Source organism: Natator depressus, chromosome 6 (assembly GCF_965152275.1).
Source record: "Natator depressus isolate rNatDep1 chromosome 6, rNatDep2.hap1, whole genome shotgun sequence".
NCBI classification, from domain to species: domain Eukaryota; kingdom Metazoa; phylum Chordata; order Testudines; family Cheloniidae; genus Natator; species Natator depressus.
In genome coordinates, this window is record NC_134239.1 from 89,382,164 (window position 1) to 89,405,741 (window position 23,578).

At 46.5% G+C, this 23,578-nt stretch overlaps 1 protein-coding gene across 2 annotated transcripts in view; it reads right to left on the minus strand.

Annotated features, from left to right (window-relative positions):
* The window catches only part of NEK9 (NIMA related kinase 9), a 34,616-nt gene extending 14,845 nt beyond the window's left edge, over window positions 1-19,771 (minus strand). For both annotated transcript variants that reach the window (XM_074955965.1, XM_074955963.1), the window contains exons 1-11: window positions 19,427-19,771; window positions 17,308-17,485; window positions 13,379-13,434; window positions 12,372-12,442; window positions 10,923-11,028; window positions 7,646-7,777; window positions 6,450-6,560; window positions 5,726-5,790; window positions 4,439-4,489; window positions 1,987-2,179; window positions 335-479 (exon numbers count right to left, since the gene is read on the minus strand). In XM_074955965.1, coding sequence (XP_074812066.1) covers window positions 335-479; window positions 1,987-2,179; window positions 4,439-4,489; window positions 5,726-5,790; window positions 6,450-6,560; window positions 7,646-7,777; window positions 10,923-11,028; window positions 12,372-12,442; window positions 13,379-13,434; window positions 17,308-17,485; window positions 19,427-19,615 — 1,297 coding nt within the window. In that variant the 5' untranslated portion in view covers window positions 19,616-19,771. The remainder of the gene's footprint in view (window positions 1-334; window positions 480-1,986; window positions 2,180-4,438; window positions 4,490-5,725; window positions 5,791-6,449; window positions 6,561-7,645; window positions 7,778-10,922; window positions 11,029-12,371; window positions 12,443-13,378; window positions 13,435-17,307; window positions 17,486-19,426) is intronic.
* Window positions 19,772-23,578: the final 3,807 nt, after the last annotated feature.

The following is a 23,578-nucleotide window of genomic DNA, read 5'->3' on the forward strand; positions in this document are numbered from 1 at the left end:
CTCAGTCAGCACATGGAGCTGGCATCAGGCTGCCTACTAACCTCCCATGGAGTGGCCAAAGGAGCCTGATCCCTGTGGTCACCCTCATCTTTAATACAGAGGAGTGGCCCCAGGAGACTATAAAGTCTTTGCCTGAAATGTAACCTGGTTGTTCATATTAAGATGGATCACTGCATGCTGGGACCTGCAGGCCTCTTGTTTGAGAAGCTCAGAGAAAGCCAAAGTGTAGCCTTTTCCCTGGTAAAGTTTCTCTGCTGAGCTCGTCTTGGAGGCTGACTGGTCCACTGTGCAGCAGACCAGGGTCTGTCCTCATGCCACCCAATCAGTCTCTCACCTGTGATGCAAACGGTAAAGTCATCCCCACAGGACACCTGGTGGATAGCCTTCCCCTGCAACTTCTCCACACGCTTTGGCTGCCGGTAGGAAGCTTTGTCTCCATGCCCCAGCTGGCCATGCAGCTTTGTGCCCCCCTGCATATTCTGTAATACATAGAAGCCTGGTAAGGATGCATGTCCAGAGCTCAGGGGGATACTGTCAGTACCCTTGAAGCCTGAGAATGAGGAGGTAAGTTAAAAACAACAACAGAGCAAGGGAAAGTGTTTTCGTTACCCTATCCTAGGGAAGGGACTGGTCTCTCAGTGGGGTATGATACCAAACACCACTTAAATGGCACCTTGGGCTTTTAGGTAGCTTTAATTATGCCCTAAGGAGCAGCAATCAGGTTTCAAGCCAGCCACAGGAGTCAGGAAGGAATACCTCTCCTTTCCCATGCCTACGCAAATGGACAGGTGCATTATATGACTAAGGCCCTGTGTAATCTAAGATGCTGCAGAATACACTTGTTGCTGCAGAACTGTGCTCAAGGATCTCAGCTTTCATTATTACATATGCTGCTAATGCTTATGGGTGCAAAGAAATCCTTAAGCATGTGAAACAAGTGTCACTGATGCAGCAATTTCTGCCCGAGTCTGCAGACAGACTGAAACAACAGCTCTGAGAATTTTGAGCTTCCCCTTTCATCTTGATGGGTTGTTGATGCTGAAACCTAAATATGACAATTAGAGTGTCAACCATGTTAATGATCTCACTGATGGTTTTAGTAGTGAATGTGTTTGTCCCATAATCACCAACTGCCTGCCTCCCCAAGAGACCTATCCCCTGCTCGATCAAATTTCCTGTTCCTCCCCTTCCCCTCTGAACAGGTTCTATGCTGCAGTTGTGTGTTGTCAGTACAAAAATCTGCAGAAAACTGAAAATGTAGACGTAGGATACATTTGTTTAGTTTGATACCAAAGCAACAGGGGAAACAAAAGTGAATTATTTTAAAATTCATGATAAAACTCAATTTTTCCATTCACCTTAAGCTGCTGCAGTCTCCAGCTTGGTCCCTGAAAGAAGGGGCCCTTGCTGCAGAATTGGGAACCAGCCTGCTGTAGAGTACTCAGAGTCCTACCTATACCCAGCCAGGCTATGGTTCCTGCACTCAGGACATGACTCCTGCATTCTAATGGGCTCCCCAACACATTCCATGTCGTCTCTGAAAACCCTTCTCCAAAAATAGATACAGGCCAATGGAATAGTACAAGACCACCACTGGAACTTAGGGATGGGGGAGGGAAAGAAAGGGTGCTTGGCTCAGGGCATCATGCCACAGTCCCTAACTTACCACCCTTTGGTGTGCTGCAATCCTGGGTAACATCAGCAGCACTTCGACACCTGACTCCATAGAAGAATGCTTCCACCCCCGCATAAAAAATATTATACTTGAGAGGTTTAGGTTAGCACCCAAAGGGGCTGCCTTCAACCATTTCCGCTACTTCATCTAATCCCCAAACTTGCCTACATTTCATCTCTCTCCTTCCTGAGCTCCCATTCTCCTGTTTCTAACAGATTGATAAACTGACCTATGGCTGGATTCTCTAACTTTTAAATCTTCTATCCCTGGCCTCCTTGCCTTCCCAAGTTCCTTCTGCTTGGCTCACTTACCACCCAAGTGTAGAGCTCCTTCTCCACCGTCACCACAGCAAAGTGAGTGTTTCCAGCACACACCTGGCGCGCACTGCAGCCACTTTTGATGACATCCAGCTTCTGGGGGGTGGACTTCCCACCCCCCCAAACATACACCTCACTAGTGCGCGAAGTCACCACTGCAATTGGTGTCTCACTGACGGTGCTGGACCTGTGTAACACCCCCCAGAACACAAATGCTGTTAGTATGAAGCTATGACCATTGTCAACACTGTTCAATCCAAATCCTTCCTTTTGGTCCCCACGCAGAGGAGAAACTAGATGAGAACTGGACAACTTGGGTCCCAGCTGCAGCTCTTCACAAACATTAGTGGGTTTTTCTTTACAAAAGTTCTTCTCAAAGACTGTGATGTCTGGAGTGTTCTAAATATGCTCAGGAGCACAGCTGAGTGAGCTCTGCAGAAAAAGGAGCCTCCAACAATCATTCAAATAAAAACCAAAATCCAATCTGATGACATTTAGAACACTGACATGACAGTTGGTATTTGTCAAATGTGAAGGTCTCATGAGTACTCATGAAAAAATGCTCAGAAAGTGAAAGATTCACAAATAATCACACAAACATACACAGAAGAACACATGGCCATCTCAATCTCCAGTTTCCCTCTAAGAGAATTTCAGCCATCCAATCAGGGAACAAAAAAACTTAGGTGCCCAATCGCTCCACAAACAGATCACAAAACAGAAGCCGCAGTCAAAGCAAGTAGTTTGTGAACAACACATGGACTGAAACAGGATCAAACACAGAGCTGAGCCAATGCTTTCAAATAATCAATTTGTGAAAATCAAACTGTTTGATAATTCACCAGCAGAAAAACAGCTACATTTATTGCAGAAATTATTTACTACAAATTAGCTCATTAGCTGGGATTAAAGGAGAATTTATGCACATACCCTGTTTTACAAAAAACTGTCGCAAAATTCAAATGAATAGCCCAATTCGTCACTGGCAGCCTGGTGCCTGTGGGCAGCGATTATTATGTCCTGGAGTGCCTGATGACTATTATGAATGCCACCACACCTTACCTCATTTTAAAAAAATAAAGGTTACCTTTCTAGTCCTCCTCATTTTCAAAAGCCTCAAAGTGGAAACTAGTCTCTAGGAATGTGAGTCTGTCATGGGATTTAACTTCAAAACTATGAGTTATTCGTTGTAATTTTCACTGTTCTCCTCAATTAATTGTGCTCATCTCCGCACCACAATCATAGCTAACTTGAGTTATTACTCCAGTACTGGTTTTGAGTTATCTGAGCATAAGACACTCTCCTTCACCCAAAATTCTCACACACACACACACACACACACACACACAGGAATTCTCCAATAAAAACTTCATTAGGGCTGAGTTAGGGTTCAGAATTTATCACCCTCAAAAGGCTGCTAACAGAGCTTTTATAGAAAGTTGCACACTTTAAAGATCATAAAATACCAATGTTAGCTTTGCCCCCTTATCAACACCCACCCTATTGCATCTACATTTCTAAAATGGGCCACAGACCCACTATCTCCCTTACAACACGAACTGATGAACCACAACCCACCCACCACATATGGGCCAGTGACCTGACCATTCTGCAGTTCACCCAACCACCCATAGTGCCACAGAGCTCAACATCTCACATCTGACCCTCAACACAGCGTAGACCCAGCATCTCCCCTATTTCACTATTGCCTGAACAGCCCAGTCTATACTGACTTCCCTCCCTATTTGACCTAGAAACCCACTGTAACTACCTCATTTGCCCTCCCAATACCAGTCAGAGATCACAGCCTCCAGATACAGGCCAGAGCCAACTCTCACACTGTCCATGGACCCCAGACTACCACAAACAGCCAAGCATGTGGGGACATCAACCCACGCCCCCCTCCACGGACAAGGATGGGTAGCGGACAGATATAGGCTGTGCTTGGCAGCCTCCTCAGAGTCCAAGCAGCGCCTCCCCCACACCCTATCCCTTTCCCCTAGGCCACTCATCAAGCCAAGTGACATAACAATGTACACTGAGGGAACTGAGATTCACACAGAACACCTCCTGCTCTTCTGAACTGGGTCCCACATGCTGCGTCAGTGTCAGTTAGCTACATGTTATCTACCAATAATTATGGAGCCCCTTTAAGCAAATTACTTATCTCAGAGACAGAATGATCCACCTAACACTCTCCCCACATGTAGTAGAAACTCCCACCTTTGCACTTGAGACAAGCCTGAAAAGAGGGGGTTGGATTACAGCCTCATACACTGATGAGCATACAATTGCACCCTCCCTGAGTTTCTAGCATTTAAAGTTTTTCTAACTACAACACTCCATTAAGGATGTCACAGCCTCATCTCTAACACTCTCAGCAAAATTTCTAGGTGGAAAGCTATTCTCTACAAACATCTCTTTAAATACATGCCCAAATCATTACCTTGGCCGTTTGGTTGGCCCATTAAGCAGTGTGACTTTCTCCTCCATCTCCCTAGCACAGGGGGAAAAAAAAGAAAAACATTACAGAAAATAGTAACTACGTATTACTATAGCCCAAACACTTTACAGACTCCACAAACTGACAAGCCATACACAGGGATTACTTTCCCTTCAGATGAAATGCTGCTCCTTCTGGGGTGGACCACGGCAGCTATTTACACATCCTACAGCAATACACGTGATTAGGGCAGAAGTAACGCACCAGAGAGCGAACAAACTCTTGTGGGAATTAAGGGAGGCAAAAAATATATACCAGAGCCAGAATTTGGCTATGATGCTGAGGCTTACACCCCTACTTTTGAGAAAAGTACCACTGGATCTTTAATGACCACAAGTGAACAGGATGTGGGTTTTAAATCTCATCCTAATGATGGCACGTTCAGCAAGACAACACCCTGGAGCATCATTCTGGGGGTTGCCTACTAATGAAAAGCACCTTAAAGCAAGGAAATCTCCACCACCAGGGTGGCCAAAGGGTAACTCAAACAGTCCGACAGCATGGCCCACAGCCACCCTCATCTTACATGAAGGAGTAGGTAGGTTATGTCTCAGCCAGGCCACTTAGAACACCATGAAGCAGCACATCTTGGGACTTGACTTGCAGTCTCTGTGGGCTGCCCCTCTGCACTGAAGATGAGGGTGGGCAAATAGTCAAGCACAGTCCTCAGGCTCCTGGTAAGTTGCCAACGTGGTCTTTAGTGTAGCTAAGTGCGGGCACCCACTGAAATGGGGCATTTTCATCACAACTCTGCAGGGAGGGCTAAGGGGAAAAGTGCTGGACTGGGCTTATTATATGGGATACAGGAGATAAAAGGGCTTTTATAATGACCTTACAAGTGCCTGAGCACTGCTACGTGTTCCTAAAGGTCTAACTTGAATGTCAGCAGCCAGGGTCCCTCTAAGGAGTCTCAGAGAAACACACCAGAGTTCTCAGAACGTCAGCTGTTAGACCGAAGAGGGCAGATGGGCACTCCACAGCCCCCCATGCTCCCACCAGTATGCAGGTTAATTAAAAGGCACCAGCAAGGCTTTCTCTTGCCTGAATAGCAGCAATCCACTCCACTCTCTTAAAGGGGCAGAGTCTATTTCAAGGTGTGCCTTCTACCAGCCAGAAATCAGTCTAAGGGCTGAATTCAGGAAGCATCAGAATTATTAGTTTGCACAAAGCTCCAAGGTCCCTCCTGACCCCTACAGCCCATCTATGTCCAAGGTGAGAACATTTGGCTACCTCCTGCGTTTGCTGAGAAGAACATGTTCAAGCAGCTCATCAGCAGTTGGCCTCTTCTCAGGATCCTGAAAGAGGTGAGCAACAGGTCACTCCTAAGGAAAGGGTCATTGTCTGCAGTGAAATCTCATTCCAGCCCCCACTGGTCTCCTTCTCTCATGCCTCGCTTGCTTCAGAAAGGCATGCGGTCAAACAGAAATGAACCAAAGGGCCATCACGTCTCTGGACAGCACAGGGTTAAAAGCCAGATACTCAAATTGTGAACTCCCACACTCCAAAGATATGGGCAATTTAACTGCCTCCAAGAAGCACGTGCTCTGAGGGCAACAAGAACATTAAGCCAAGAGGCACAGCCCAGAGAGCTGGAGGCAGGACAGATCACACTGGGAAGATGCTTCCATATCAATCATGCTGATAGGCCTGCTGATGAATGTGAAAACCTCAGCCTCTAACCATCCCCCAACATACAGCATCAGAGAAAATCCAGCAGCCCTCCAAATCCCATGAAGCTGGAAAGGCATCCTGACAGGAAGTTTTCAGAGAACAAGAGGAAGCAGAAGTTACTCTCACTGACACACCAGGCTGCACAGGCTGCTGCATGTGGGAGTCTGTCTGCACCTACATACCCCACTCTGAAATACACATCTCAGCAGTCACCCATTGCTCTGGAGCTGCAGGACTTAGGCAACTGGGCAGAAGATCTGAAGAGAAAATTAATCTTCCCAACCTGATCGAGGCAGGAGTGCACCATCTGGATCAGCTCCAGGGAATAGACACTGGAATCAACCTCCATGGCCCGATTACCCTGTACAATCTTCACACACAGGTTTAGGGGATTCTAGGGAGGAAACAAACAATGACCAGTTGTAAAGGAGCTGAGCTGACTTGGACAGCGTGTCCAATGGGGAGGGATGCTGCAGGCCTCTGATGTTTATCATCTTTCTCTGACTGTGTACTCAACATTTCCCTCCTCCTCTCAGCTGCTACTAGGTGCTGCAGCAACCTAGTCACCTCCCCTACAGAACCGCTACCTCTTCCAGACAGCCTTTCCAAGCTAGGGCTTGGTGGCAACACCAAGCTTCTCTCCAAATGAAGCAATGGGGGAGAGGAGGGTGGGCTCCCCCCTGTATGTCAGGCTCCATCAGTGTACAGAAGCTCCCCAGCTCTGAAGATACCACACAAGCACTCATGTACTGGAGTCTAGGCACCACTGGCAATGAAAAGTCAGAAAAGGACAGTGATTTGACATGGTCCCATAGCTAGTATAGAACATATTACAGCCATTCCATCCCAGCTGGCTGCATTCCCCACATCGTCATGCTACACTAGCTGGCAGCTTTATTCACCCACCCACCCGTGCCAGCCAGCCAGCCATGCTCCCCACATAGCTAAGTGATAACTCCCAGCTGTGCCAATCAGCCACACGCTTCACATAATCAAGCTGTAGAACAAGACAACATGATTAAATCCCAGGAGGTCCAGAGATTACAAACTCTCACAACAGGATGCTGTACTGTGAAACTCCCAACTACCAGCATAAGACTTCTTTTTTTTTTTGTGGGGGGTGGGGGAGATAGGACTTGGTTGCACAGAAAATTAATGAAGTCTTGCTTTGGTCAAAAGAGAACGTTTCCCTTCAAACATTGGTACAAATCAGGACCATCTGCACTCCATGTGCGTGTGAGGTCTCAGACTGCGGGGAGGATCAAAGAGAATCAGCAAAGCTGAGCAGGAAAAGTTTGCCCATATTACATCCAGCTCTTGGTTGTGCTCTCAGACCCTCGTGTTCATAAATACTCAAATTACCAATAGCCATGAAGGAATAAAAATAAAAACAAAAGTTAGAAAAGCTACAGGACAAGCATAGACACTGTGACAATAACAAATAGCATATTCAATTTATCTCACAGTCTATGGACTTACTGTAGCATCAAAGGTTCTCTTCAGGGTGAGAAGCTCAAAGACAACACAGCCCACAGCCCAGATATCAGATTTGAAGTTGTATTTCACCCCCTGGCAGAGCTCTGGGGACATGTAGTATGGAGTTCCCACCAGCTAGATAACAAAAGCAGAAAATCTTCATACACATTCCACTCAGACCCACCATAATTACCATGGGCCCATCAGTATTTCCATTGCAAATCTTAATTTTCTAATGTTTACAGAAAACCCAAAGCACCCAAGCTGCTCAGACTCTGATGTAGCACATAGTGGAAGTCAGGACTTCAGGAGAGGGACCTATAGTCCCTACCTCACCATTCACCACCTTGCAGGTGAGGGCAAACAGGACTACAAAGCAGGTGATGACAACATATCAGGTTCAGCCATCCATTTCTCCTCACCCCCCCTCCCAGTAGTCTTGGGAAGGTGAGGGACAAGGGATCTGACAAAGCATTGGAAAGCAGCTGCCAGCTCACAACTGGTGAGCAGTTCTGTCTGACTGTGTGATGTCAGCAGACAAAAGCTGCTCTGTTTCAGAATGAAAAAGGAAGTTTTCAGGATCAAGAAGCCAAAAAGCTGGCCTGAATCCCATCTGGAAGACTTCCGCTGCAGGACTGGACTTTCCTCAACAATGGAACCTATATTTTGGTTAAATGCAGAAGCCATCATGAACATCACATGAAAGATGAACAGTTCAAAATCACAATGAGAAACTGAGAATGAACATGACAAGTGGTGTAAGTGGGAAGAAGCTTCCAGCTGAATAGGCTCTTCCCCTTAGCAATGAGTCAGACTAACCACTGTGGAATGAAATTGAGAGAGAAATGAGAACAGACCATGTCTTTAGGAAGAGGGGGATATTTATAATCCTTTTTATGCAAACTGTCTCAGCAACAGACCCAGGGACTGCCAGGCTAGGCTGGGAGAATGGGCAGTTATGTCACAAACGAGGTAGGCTTTCATTAGTCTTTGCTAGAATCTTACCAGAGGCCTATGAGCACATTCACAGGGCTAATTCAATCACTTCTTACTCTATCATCCACTATCCATTTTCCCTTAAGCTGGATGGTAGTTACACAACTCCACGAACTCTAGTCACACAGTAAAATACCAATTTCAGCAAGGTCAGCATGTATTTATTGTCACCCTCAGAGAACTCAAAAGTGTCAGAATGAATTTTGATCAAACTATCCACCAGCCAAAAAGGAGGGGGCAAGAAAAAGATACACACTCCCCTTTGAGCAAAAATCAAGCATGGAAATTCTCAGCAAAAAAGGTGAATTTCTAAATGTTATGAATGTGAGGAAAATGGGTTATAACTGAATTGGTTTTGCTATAGCAGGAGCTACCAGGGCACATTACAGTAACCCTAAGTTCCCATTTGTTATGGAGCTGTGTAATAGTGCTGATGTTCCTGAAGGAAGTTTTCAAAGGAAGGAAGCATCCTAGCAAAACACCAACAGCTGCATTAAATTTAACAATCAAGCCTTTGGGGGGAAAAGTGCATGTTAGCAGGTGTCCTACCCTATAAAATCCTTAACAGGTTGGGAGTTCAGAGCAGTCTCCCATTCCAAGCCTACTAATCACTGCAGGAACAATGGAGCTCGGAGATCAGATACCGGAGGGAGAAGAGGAGAGCTCCTTCAACAGAACTGTATTGGATGTTCCAGGACAATGTGCTCCAAACACCTGTGCTACGTCAAAGTCTGAGCAGCTTGGTGCTTTGAGTTTTGTGAGAGAAGACTGATGTGTCTCTCTCCGCCCAACCACCCCCACTATTCCCTGCAACACATAGCTCCCATTCCCCTTCCCCCCCCATCACCACCACTTCTAGTTCACCTTCCCCTTTCTGTCCCATTAAACCATTAGTATTGCAGAAGCCTGGTGTGCCCCCAAAAATGCTGGAAGAATCTGTGAACTTTAAAGAAAAGCTTTTTTCCTGGGGAAGGGTCATATCTAGGGAACCCCTTGGTCAAATGACCCCAAATTTGGATCACAAACCCTACCCTACACCCCCATAAGACACAGCAAATTTCAAGAAAATATGGACAGGCATGCAGATTTTGGAACACATAGGAAAGTCATCCTTTAAACAGAAAAATCTTCTCAATCCTAACTGTAGCAGAGCTGCTGCTCCACTATAATGTTTATGAAATTAACCATCAGCAACTGCTTTTCTATACGCAGATCCCCAACACAGGAGGCTCAGAGAGGTGTGATGATCTCAGATGAATGAGAACACCCTATGGAGATTAACACAGCCTGAAGCAATAATTCTGAGATGTGTTAATTGCTTCATTCATCAGCAGGTGTTTCCATCTCCCTGCCCTAGCACTGGAGAGCTTGTGATATGCATCAAGCGTGACTGTTCTCAACTCCTCACCTGTGTCAGCAGAGTGTTTAGTTCTGTTCCCAGCTCCCCCCAGAAGCACAGGGCTTCTCCAGATCCTGGCTCACATAGGGTATGTCTACACAGCAAAGAAAAACCTACAGCTGGCCTGTGCCATCTGACTCAGGCTGTTTCATTGCTGTGCAGAATTCCAGGCTCAGGCTGGAGCCCAGGCTCCAGGACCCTCCAGAGCCAGGAAGTCTATACAGCAATGAAACAGCCTTGCAGCCCAAGTTGGCTGGCATGGGCCAGCCAAGGATGTGTCTTTGCTATGTAGACATACCCATCAAGGTCAGAGAGATGGACTCACATTCGCTCTCCCACTAGAGGAACGGGCAACTCCAGCTCACATGAAAAGGTAGGGAGAGGGGCTCTGGCACTGCCAGAAAGGAAAGCCGCCTCCAGAACCTGACTCACAAGAGGGGGTCACGGAAGCAGGATCAGACCCGAAAGGTGGGCAGAGTCCTCCCAGGACCCTGGCACACCCCCAGAAGCAAGGCCCTCCATATCCCAGCTCCCATGAAGGGTGCATACCTACAGAAGGGGAGAATGTAGGACTGACCAGAGTTGCTGACCAGCTCCCCTGCCTCTTTTCTCTCCCAGTCCTCCTGCCACTTATCCCCATGTCTCCTTCCCAGAGTCCCTCCCCCTCACCTGAGCACTGCCGTCCCTCTCACCTCCCCTACCACCCAGCTTCATTTATCCCTTCTCCGTAATCTCCTTCCACTGATGCAGCCTCACATCCCTATTCCTCCACCCACTAAAAAGCACTTCCCCTGCCAGCAAGCATTCACATGTCTAATTTTTTTCTTTAAAACAAAAATCCTTTGATTACATTGCCCCAAAATTGACCTGCTAAAATATACTCACAGTCTCAGCCATGGAGTACTCAGAGTTCAGCTTCTTTGCCAACCCATAGTCTCCCAGCTTAATCAGGTTTGCCTTGGTGAGGAAGATATTTAATGTCTTTATATCTCTGGTGAAAAAAAGAGAGAGAAGTGTCACTATGAAGCTGAGGTATTTGAGTGTCTTTCTGCTCATCAGGACTTGGAGTGAACTTTCTGCCTTCCTTTTTCTGTTAGCCCTGAATGGCATCTCTCACTGTATCAGACTTGATTAGCATTTCTTCAGACATAGAAAGCCCAGTGTTGCAGTCACTGACAGAGCTTCTCATCTCACAGTCCCAGGGAAGTAATCACCTTAGCTGCATTTTATCATATATGCACAAACAGAAATAGTCTGGAATGTTCATCCTTCAGAGCCCAATGTACAGACTATGGTTCTTTCTCCTGTGAGTCACAGTGAAGACCATTAAAGACCGTTTTATTTTTCCATTTTCAGAAATGGGCCAATCCCAGGCATATGAGCCCATGGAAAATTCTTAACAAAATAAAACAGCGTAAAAGCAACCCAATTCCAGAACTTAGCTGTTAAACAAAACAGCCCTCTGCCTCATCCTTCAGCAGAGGTGCTAGAACTAGGGGTGCTGCCACATCCCCTGGCTTGAAGTGGTTTCCATTATATACAGGGTTTACAGTTTGGTTCAGTGGCTCTCAGTACCCGCACTATACAAATTGTTCCAGTGCCTCTGGCCTTAGGCAAAGGCCTTTGCGAAGAGATGAGCTTTACACTAAGCTCTTAAGGTTAGGAAACTGTTAAGTATGAAAGAATGTGAATCCAGAGCTTTAAGCCCCTCACTGAAAACAGAGTCCCCCAGACACACTATTTTATATTTAGAGTTCTACAGATCAACATCAGCACCTGAAATTGTGAAGAAGCCGCCACTGCAGTCCATGGAGCACTGGTGTGATGTGGTTAGCCCACATGAGTAATGATGCAGATTCACATACTGATCTGATGCTGGGATATTATTGCAGATGGGGACAGTGTTCTCCACTAGTGATTACCTCCAACCTGCCTGATTTAGGAAATAAATTTGTTTTGTGCTTCAAGTCAGAGGTTGGTTTATTCCCCTATTGATATTTATCTTTTTACTCAATAAATAGGTTCCAATGGCTGCAGCATTGACTGTGTAGAGCAATTATTTTTCTAGTTCATTGTACAAAAGCAGCAATGCAGTTTCTAACCTAAACTCATGAGATGAGCTGGCATTTAATGCCAAAGCACCCAGATATGCCATGAGCAGGGAAGCTTCCCAAAGGGGCATCAAACAGGTATGACAGATTTCCCCTCTCCCCCAGCTCCTGCTAGCCAGGGATATGCTGCTTCAGAAGTAGGAGCACAGAGATTTTCAAATGGGTTTGGCCCTCAGACACATGAATCCACTTTCACCCGAGCTTTGTTACGTTAGACACCTACCTGTGAAGGATTCCAGCTCTATGGATACAGCTCACGGCTGATGCAATCTGAAATAGGTACCACACCACCATCTGTAGAGGTAGGAACAAAGGTCACATGAGGCCCAAAAATTACATATATCATTGTCCTGGCAAGCTACAGCAAGAGAACCTGGTGACCATCAGCAAGGAACATCCTGGCTGGAGGCTCCTTTAGGGAGAGGTCGTCTTCACTCCCCTGGGAATATCCCAATTTAGGGATCCTTATAAGAGGGAACCTCCATAAGATAATTTTGTGTCAGTGTTCTTCAAAGTGCACTGTGACACGTGCTATAGAAATTGGTAACTTACAGTAAAAATAATTAGGAGTGGCAGCTAATGATCTTCTGAGGGAATCTGGGTTGGGGTGGGTCTTTGCAACTCCAACTTGGACCATTTTATCTTCACAAGACTCACAAATTCTTCAAGTTTATTTTATGAGCGGTGCAAATGTGAGAATCTTAATTCAAGATGGGAGAAGGAAGCAGTGAGAATGTAGGAGCTAATGAGAAAAGAACAGTACACATTAACAAGTATGGCCCAGGAAAAAGTCCACTGTCAGACAGGTTCATTAAATAGTCTGTGAACAAGCCATATTTGGAATAGATCCCATGGAAGGCCAAAACAGAGAAATGAGCAGAGTGATAGTCAAATGGGAATGCAGAAAGGGAGATCTTAAAGCAAAATCTCAGCTGAGACTGTAAAGCAGCCACAGCCACTGATTCTCCCTCCATTATTCCACGCATGATATAATTGCCTAAAGATATTCATAGGTTGAAAGGAAAAGGCCTCCTGATGCCTCATAACTGCTTATGATGTCCAAAAGGAGAGGCGGGACTACAGCCCAAAGGATATGAGAAGAGACCCCTGACAAGAATAGAGGTGAGCTAATACTACGGGAAGGAGCATAGTATAAATACCTAGATAACTACATACGTTCAAGTAGCGCTGAAACCAGCACCACTGCTATCCTCAAACAGCCCAAATTACCTCTTCCTCAAACAACTTGTCTTTCTGCCGCAGGATCTTATCGTAGAGGTTCCCCCCTGCAATTAAAAGTAAGAGAGAGAAGCATATCTTAGTGATGGTAAATGTTCTGCTGATGTATCATCGGGAATCCAGTTAGGAATCTGCTGGACTGTTCCAGCCTCTTCAGAAGTAGCTCTCCCTCTGTGCTCTTCACTTAGACTCTGCAGTGTCTCACACAAACAAGTTTTTCTTCAGAACACACACCCCTTTCCTCTCACAGGGAAGCTGGCACATCTAAGGCTATAAAGGGATTAATCTCTCTGACCACCACCTTCAATTTGTTTAAAAAATGTATATGAAAGAACAGCCAGTGCTCCTTACATAACAGTGTTTCCTAGAATGGGCAGACCTTTATACTCTATACAGAAAATCAGACTAGACTGCCTTGCAGAGCACAGCAAAAAATCAACACAAAATAAAAATAATTACAACCATTGCAGAAAAGTCCCCAAGAGCAGCAGTGATTACATCCCCATCTTCTTTGTCCATGCAAGCCCAATTATCTAGGTTTGTGATCATCAAATGCCCTGATGAAAGATATACTATGTAGCACTGACAATCCAACAAGAGCAGAAGCCTTAATCAGTAATCACAGTCTCTCTCTTCAGGCTGCCTAGCAATTCCAGGAGGGTGAGTTGAAGATCAAGGAAAGCTAAAAGGAATGATGTACAAATGGACTGCAGCAAGCAGTGAGCAAGAAAAGACTCCCTACCAAGTCAGCATCTTACTGGCAGGTCCCAAGTCTCCTCTGATTACATCCTGCACCATTTTAGTCCTCGACAATCATCTACTCATGTTCCAGTGGTGATTATCATAGATGTAAGGGATGAAGGGACCCATTAGGCCCTCTTTTTCATTCCCATAGGGACAGCACAGCACATCCTGCAGTACATTCTCCAAGGCTTTGTCAAGCCTTAGGTGTTCCAAGTGCTGGTGATGGAATTCCTTTATATTCCTTGAGCGTGTTCAACAGATCTCCCTATAAGGAAGATTTTCCTGATATTCAATCTAAATTTCCCTTTGCTTAACTTCTTCCCATTCTTCATAGTCATAAACAGGCTGCACGCAAATCTTTCCTCACTTTGCATTCACACCTTCTAAAATATTTTAAAACAATGTATCTTCCCCTTTAATAATTTAAAAGCCAAGCTTTTATATTTAGCTCTTTTCTTTCTTCACAAATCAAACTCTCTTTCCCTCCATCCTGTCTGCCCCAAGCCCCTTAATCATTTTTGTTGGTTTTCTCTGAACTCCTTCCAGCGTACCTACATCTTTCTGGCACAGAACTGCCCAGGTATGAATGCTGTATCTCAGGTACAATATCTCCATGGTCATATGTAGGGAGACACTTTACCTCCCTACTTGGTTTTGTGATGCCTCTGTATTATGCGAGCCAAAAATCACATTAGCTTTTCTCTTTTCATATTAAATCATTGCAAACTCATGCCTAACTTGCTGCCAACTAACACACTGGGGTCTTTCTTGTTCATTCTTAATTCCCAGGTTTTTTCCCCTCCCATCAATTATGCTTCAGGTTATTTTCAACAAATGTATTAATTGGCATTCTTCCATGATGAATCTGGGTCTAGTTCCAGCTTTGCCACTATTGGTGTGTGACCTTATGTAAGTCACAACTTTCCTGTGTGTCAGCATCCTCATCTGTAAAATGGGGATAATACTTAACTACATTTGTAAATCCCTTCAGGATCCCTGGAAGAAAGGGCTTATATACATTTTTTTTCTGTCCATATTGTGGTTTTGGATCTCCATAGTATATCTGATAGTGTCTAATGAAATCTTGATTGAAAAATGAATATAAATTATTTTGGACTGAAACCTGGCTGAAGAACTGCAAACACAGAGCAACAATAAACTTCAAAAGCATCCCATTTTCAGGAGATGTCTAGTAGGGTTGTGAGTAACTGAAGCAGGCATGGTCTTATCTAACATATTCATTAATTATCTGGAAGAAGGCAATGCATAAACATCTAATTACTGAAATTCACAGTTTATACTAAACTGGAACCCACTGCCAACACCAGAAATAAAACACAGGGCCCTAGAGAAATGAGCAACATCTGGTGCATTTCATTTTCCACTATTGCCGTCTTCAGGGCTTATAATATTTTCCCAACACTGACTAGCCCAAACACTAAGCCTATTTGTTCGGCGAAAATACAGCTGTGTCTTAAGCCACATACCCTCCTCCTGGTCACCCCTAGTTGGTCCCTAATACTCCTGTCTACTGCAGGTTGAATTCTGAGCTCTCAACTCATACTGCCCCTTCCTACACCAAAATAAATCAATTAATGCTGGTCTGCCCTCAAACAATTTAGAGAATGTATGTGTGCGCGCACACATGCATGTACATGGGGGGATGTAACTATTAATATTGGCCAGCCCTTCTCTGCCCCCTCAAATCAATTTATACTGGCCCCAAACCAGAGCCTCTGTCAGAGTGGCAAGAGGACTCACACACAGTGGTGTCAGAGGGCTGTTTCCCTCCTCCTAGACCAGTGATTCTCAAACGTTTGTACTGGTGACCCCTTTCACACAGCAAGCCTTTGAGTGCGACCCCCCTCCTAAATTAAAAACACTTTTTAAATATATTTAACACCATTATCAATACTGGAGGCAAAGTGGGCTTTGGGGTGGAGGCTGACAGCTTACGACCCCTCACATAATAACCTCACGACCCCCTGAGGGGTCTCAACCCCCAGTTTGAGAACCCCTGTCCTAGACTGACACCTCATCTCACCTAAAAACAACGGCAGTGGACCTGAGGAGCAGCGAGGCCCTGGCCAGCATGAGAGCCAGTGATTATAGGCCCTCTACCAAAGGGCTCTTGTACAAGTGCCTCCTCCTGCCAATATCCCCACAAGCAGAGAGCTGTGTGTGTGAGGCACCTCCAAAAAGCTGTGCATATGTGGAGTCCTCACCCTTCCTGTGGTGATGGTCGCAGCATGAGGGACCTTGCTCCCATACAGAATAATCTTCTGCTTGAGTGGCTCGTAGCATTGGTGGAAGGCCCCAAACACACAAAGTCATCTGCTGGGGTGACTGGACTCCCCCACCACAGTGTCCCCTATTCCAGGGGGTAGTAGCTCCATCCAGAGCTCTCTGCTCTTAACAGTAGCAGCTGCACATTCTCTCTTTTCCCAGCTTCCTTAACAGCAGTGATAGCCTGGCCCCTCACCCCTTCCAACAGTGGTATCTGCTGACCACCCCACCCCCAAAAATGGGATCACTCTCTCTTCAGACTTTGGAAGTTATCATTGCATTGGTTTAAACTTGGCTTATGTTTCAAAGGTTCTCTTCACAACCATAATGGCTAGAAAAGTTTTTTTCCAATGGAAGATGCAGATTCTACAAAAGCTGATGGCACTTGCTGAGGTAAGATTCCTGCTTACCCTGGACAGGAGGATTTTCAAGCCCTGGTTGTAACTCTAGCTAAAGACGGGACTCATTTAAAAAGGTGCTGTCTCTTCTGGCCATAACCCTAAAACAGAGACATGCCCTGTACTGGCAGGAAGATGGAGCAGACGACCTGACAGGAGGACAGTGGGGAAAGACCTATGTACATGCTCAAACGTGGGAGATATATTTAGAGCTCTGTATTAACAATACCTCCACTTCTTTCAATGCTCCATCTGCTCACAATTCTTCAGAAACTGGTCAATCTCTGGAAATACCTAGATTGATCACTTAGTTTCTCTCTTTGGCACCCTACAACAAACCCACAATATTCCCTTCTCTAGCTGCACTACAAGATTTGGCTTTATGCCTCTTCTCTCTAGAAGATACTCAAGAAATACAATTAATGCTCCAGCAGATTCTGCTCCAGAGCTGCACGGCACCTTCCCTTTTGCAGGTGGGACTGGGGATCTCACCATTACAGTATTCCAGCTCAATCAGCAGTGTGGTGTTATCCATGAAATGATTGTAGTAAGCAATGATGTTGTCATGCTGCAACAGAGCAAGGATAACTATTTCATTCAAAGCATCACGACGCTCTTTTTCTGATAGTCGGGTCAGATCCACCTCCTTCCACACCACAAGCGAGTCATCCTGAAACACAAAGACTCTGAATTAAAACATATTGCTGGGAAGGGGAAAGAACAACATGTACCTTTGAGTCAGGAAATTAAACCTCTATGAAAGGTAAACACATTTTCTCCCTCTTACAGATTTCAGTCAAAGTTTTTGCACAGAATTAATTTAAAGTTTCTCTATTTCTGAGGTTAGAAATCACTATACCTAGCTGTTTTTCTAGCTGGCTAGCGCTCTCTTGTTTTAAAATAAATTAGGAACTTATCAAGGAAAGTGTTATAGGGGAATGGGAGGTTTTGTTGTTTTTTCTTGCACAAACTCAAACACATTGTGCATTCCCCAGTAAAACAACAATTCTGCTATAATCCATTATTTTCCCAACAAGCATTAATGTAGGCTATGGTGAAATAGCATTGGCCCTCAGAAGCGCCTCGCTACTCCAGAGCCAGTTTATCCAAACAGAGACTTGAGGAGCTACAGCAAATTTTAACAGTCTGCCCTTATAGACCCACCCAATTGTAGAATTATACTGCCCATTCATTGGGTCATTCTGTCAGTGCCTTGGTGAAACATCATTGTTTGTCCCCAGCCATCCAGGCTATAATACCTAGTTGTCCCCTTCTTCCAGAAGGGGTAATAAATCCTAAAGACAATTTGGTAACTGGAGTCAAGTGTTTCTCTCTGCCAGCAACAAAAAATAAATGGAATCTGGATGGATTTAATTGAAAGGGGAGAAGAGAGAGCTCTGGCTTCTGTGGCTGAGTTTCCTCTGTTTTTACTGAGATTGTGAACGTACTAAGAGAGCTTCAGTCAGCTCTGCAAGATAGCCTCATATCAGTCATAACTGGTGAAAGCAGCAAAAAAGTTTGAGGTACATTAGTGGCAGGGATTCTTAATGCCTCACTTTGAAAATCTGAGAGGCCAAAATCCTGTAAGCAGCACTAGCCAGACTGCAGCTCAAAAAAAACCATCGCTTGACATCAACAGTCACGACTTGGGTCCTAGCCTCCTATTTTTGGGGAGAAAATTGAAGGTTATTATAGGGCATGCTGCCAGCACCTCAATTCCTCAGCTTTCCTGTTCCAAACAATCAGCTTTTCAGCCTGGGTATGGCAGAGAAATTGTACTGATATCTATGACAGAAGATATCTGCCTTACAATGGTACGCATCCATAACAATTCGATCTATGATACCACTGACCAGGTGATGTGGCTGATGTGCATGCAGGCCCCTGCAGAGGCATATGGCACAATTTTGCAGTGATTTAGCTCCTCTCTCTGAGCGATAACTCAGAGGCCATTGTTGAAGAACTACTCTTCTTTCCTAAGGGCTCTCTCTGCAGTACCACAGTGCCCTAGCCTGCAGCTTCTCCTGTTCAATGCCTGTAGGAGACTTCTGTAGGTATTGGAAGCTTTGGGCGGTAATATCACACATGATGCTGAAAATGTTCAGGTCGATGGCTATTTCAGCATACATCAGGCCACAGTTTCTCTGCCTTCCCAGTGCCCTACAGAGATTGGAAGTGAACTGGCCGAGGCTCACTGCCATGCCAGTCAGCAGAAGCGCTTAGAAGGGGTGTGTCCGGGCCCATGCTGGTCCCCTGTCTAGGAGGCAGGCCCTGGCTTGGGCAAGACGGTTTGCAGTAGCGGGGCTTTATCAGCGGATGCAGGGCGCGCAGGGTCCCTATTTCCAGCCACGGCTGATGGAGAGGCCGGAACCTCCCCCCCGCCGTAGGAGCCTGTGCCAAGCCAGCCATGCCCGCCTCGGCTCCACAGCCCAATGGGCTGGCGTGGGCGCCGCTTTCTCTGCAGCGCGGCCCTGGCGGGCGGAGAAGGCGGCTGCCGCGGGCTCAGGGCCGCACAGCTGGAGAGCCCAGGCGCAGCCGCGGGCCGGTTACGCCCTCAGGCCTGGGATCCTGGTGCCGGGGAGCCCGGTCCGGGCGCAGCCGCGGGCGGTACCTCGGTCCGGCGGTAGAGAGTGGCCTCCCCGAAGGCGCCGCGGCCCAGGATGCGGATGGGGGCGTAGTGCAGCTCCTCCTGCTCGGCGCCCAGGCTGGGGCCCGCGCGGGGCCCTCCCCGGCCCGAGGACTCGCTGCCGAAGTCGGAGTTGATGGAGTCGCAGTGCCGCTCGTACTCGCCCAGGGACATGGTCCCGGCGGCTCTGCCCGCCGCAGGGCCGGGCACTCGCAGGAGAGGCCTGGAGTGTCCCCGGCTCGGCGCCGCGCGCCCGCTCTGCGTCGGGCCCCTCCCTCACCGGCCTCCCGCAGCCCCGGCAGGCTCCATATTGGCTCTGGCAAGTCCCGGAACCGCTTCCGGCCGCCGCCGTGACCTGCGCGCTCCCGCCACCCGGCGGGCACCCGCACGAGGGGGAGCTGGCTGCCCCGGGCAGGGCTCTGAGGGCGGGGGGCTGGGAAGGGCTCCGAAGGGGGCTGTGTGGGGGAGCGCTCAGAGGGGGGGCTCTGTGAGGGAGGGGTTGTGGGGGAGCGCTCAGAGGGGGGGCTCTGTGAGGGAGGGGTTGTGGGGGAGCGCTCAGAGGGGGGGGCTCTGTGAGGGAGGGGTTGTGGGGGAGCGCTCAGAGGGGGGGGCTCTGTGAGGGAGGGGTTGTGGGGGAGCGCTCAGGGGGGGGCTCTGTGAGGGAGGGGTTGTGGGGGAGCGCTCGGGGGGCTGGGGAGCGCTCAGAGGGGGACTCTGTGGGGCTGGGCTGGGGGGCTCTGTGATTGGGAAGTGAAGACAGCTGCGGTGGGGGAGGGGAGCCCTGTGGCCCTTGGGTAGTTTGGGGGCGGAGGGGTGCTAGAGTCTGGCTCCATTAGCCCCGCTAGCTGGGGCTGTTCCTTCCCCCATCATTGCTTGTTCCTAGGCCCCAGGGGTTCTCATTGGCTCTGTTCGCCCATCTCACTGAGTAGGCGACTTCTTCCGAGGGAGCCTGGCCAGGCAGTGGTGCTGTGGGGAGGCCTGGCCAGGCATCTGCTTCTCCACAAATCTTCTGCAACGTGGTTAAATAAGCCTCCACCAGGCCTGAATGCCAGTAGCGGCCCTAATGCCAGAAACAACCAGCTTCAAGCTTTTGCTAGAGAGAGGGCCAGTGATCAGACAGGCTGCAGTGAAGCCCAGATGAAGAGGCAGCCTTTAAAGGTAACTTGGATCAAAGGTATTCAGAGCTTTGCAAATAGCCACCAGAAGAGGGAGCCAGTGCAGAAGCACAACCCAGTTCAATATGCTTCTGCCAGACCACTCCAATCAGAAATACATGGCTGCATTCTGGACAAGTTAGAGCAGGGTAGGCAACCTATGGCACGCGTGTCAAAGGTGGCGCGCAAGCTGATTTTCAGTGGCACTCACGCTGCCAAGGTCCTGGCCGCTGGTCCAGGGGGCTCTGCATTTTAATTTAATTTTAAACGAAGCTTCTTAAACATTTTAAAAACCTTATTTATTTTACATACAACAATACTTTAGTTATATATTATAGACTTATAGAAAAAGACCTTCTAGAAACGTTAAAATGTATTACTGGCACGCAAAACCTTAAATTAGAGTGAATAAATGAAGACTCGGCACACCACTTCTGCAAGGTAGCCAACCCCTGAGCTAGAGCTTCTGTGTCACTTTCCTGGTTAGTGAAAATTAAAACTGGTTGCCTTAATCAAGCATAGAATGGAAGAAGGGAGGATCAAGGCATGGTCTGTATCTGAGAGGAGGGGGCATAACATTTCTGATTAGGTGATTTGTGATGGGCTTAATGTCATTTAAACAGATCAAACGTGATTTAATAATAAACAATGTGTTACTCTATTTAATGCCACTTGATCCAATATCCATGTCAAATTTAACTCATGGATGGATCCATATCACTGATGATCTTCAAAAGGGACAAGACACCATGTTAATGAAGTTTGTAAATGTTACTAAATTGAGAGATCTGCAGACAGTACCAATGACAGAGAAATAAAAAGTATCTAGAAATATAGAAGCAGAATGAAATTCAACTTGGGAAAATGTAGCTAATATGATACACCTGGAGGAAAATTATCCTAAAACAAGACACTGAATGGGAAGAAGAAACCTGGGAAGCATGAATGGGTGAAAGAGACCAAGGTGGTGAGGGTTTACAGAAAAGTAGACAGGAGTTGCAATGTGATATGGCTGCAAAGGTTTTGTGCTGCACCTATTGAGGCACCACATCCCAAAGCAGGGAGAGATTAGTTCCTCTCTATAAAGCTGTAATGCAACATGGAACCCCATGATGCTGTTTATACAGAATCAGACAGGTTAATTTGTACATGATTCAACAGCTCAAGGGCAAAGATACCTCAAGGTGATGAACTATAGAAAGAAGAGAATACATTTTGTGAGAACTGTTCAGTAGTATCTCTTTCTGTGTAACAATTCCCAGGAGGAAGTTATTCAACATCTAAATCACTAGGATCAGAAAATGAAATAATACAAATCAAATAAGGCCTCAAGGAAACAAGAGCTCTCGCGGGCATCAGCTGTGTGTTTGACCCTAGCTGCCATGAGCATTGGGAATGCTACCCAACTACCATCAGTCCCATGACAGAGACTGTTTGGGCAACATTGAAAATACAGGGGTAAGCCAATGAACAGTTTAAGATGAAAGATGACAGATAATGTTGACCACTTGCAACACAGATGAATACAACCATTTTATTGTTGCAACAAAACCTCAGGATCAGCTGTTTCAAAGGTCATGGAACGGGCCAACAGAGAGCATAAGACAAAACATCACTCATTTGTCATTTGAGACCCACACAGCTCATTTGTTATAAACTGAATTAAAAACATTCTGCACAATGTAATAATTCACTCGGATGCAAACTCTCATAATCCTGTGAAACACTTAAGTATTTCAAATGACAAAATGTAACAGACATCTATCCACCTCAGCTGGTAAAAGGAGATGCACCAAAAGATAAGCAAATAGCTGTGCAAGCCTTAGGTCTGGTCTACACTTAAAAATTAGAACAAACAAGCTACGTCACTGAGTTCTGTGAAAAATTTTGTGCCCTGTCTGTTGTAGTTAACCTATTTTCTCCTGTAGATGTGGCTAGGTCAATGTGAGAATTCTTCTGTCAACCTAGCCACTGCCTCTCAGAGAGGTGGATTAATTACTTTGACAGAAAAACCCCTTCTGTCAATGTAGGAAGTGTCTACACTACAGCAGCACAGCTGCAGCACCATAGCTGTGCTGCTTTAGCAGTTGTATTGTGGACATACCCTCTGTGTGGCTCAAGAGCTTGTCTCTCTCGCCAACAAAAGTTGGTCCAATAAAAGATATTACTTCACCCACCTTGTCTCTTTAATATTCTCTAGAGTCAGATAACCCCAGCTACTATGCAGTCCTCAGAGGCTATGTCTTCACTACAAAAAGGTGTGGTTTTGTATTGAGAATAGCTGTTGTGATGTAAAAGCCTAAGGAAGGCAAGTTGAGTTATACCTTGATATAGCTAGTGTACGTTAACCCCATGCCCCTCTCCCTGCCTGGGCTTGATCACCATTAGTTATATCAAGGCAAAAACTACAGTGCTTTATCTTCACTAGGATGTTACATTGAGAGGGCTATGTCAATGGATGAGCATCATGGTGCCTAACTTTCAGGTGCCTAGAAAATCACAGGCACGCTACTGTGATCCACGAAGCCTGAATTAGGCACCTAGGTTTCTGTACAATGAATGGGGAGATACGTGCCTTAGAATGTGATCCACAAAGCCACCACAGTAGGCAGGGAGCTGCCTAAGCTAGCCAATGGGAGATACTGACAAGAGGAGAGTATGTTAAGCCCTGACCCTCTCTCAGAGACAGGTGCTTAAGTACAGGATGTAGGGAAGTGCTCTCTGATCCATGAACCAGGGGAAGATAGGTGTTTGGCTGCCTAAGTTGTGTTCTGAGGCCTGATATAATAGGTGTACTGGGAGGCCATTTACTGGACTGGGCCCTTCAGGCAAGTTCACATACAAGTGGGGAGGGAGACCCCCTCCCTTATAACATTTAGTCAAGTGGAGAAGGTATTCATTCTGAATGTGGGAGGCCCCTCATTCAACTGTCTCTCCCCACAGGAGAAAGGATTTGAACAGGGATCTTCCCCCTGTCAGGTGA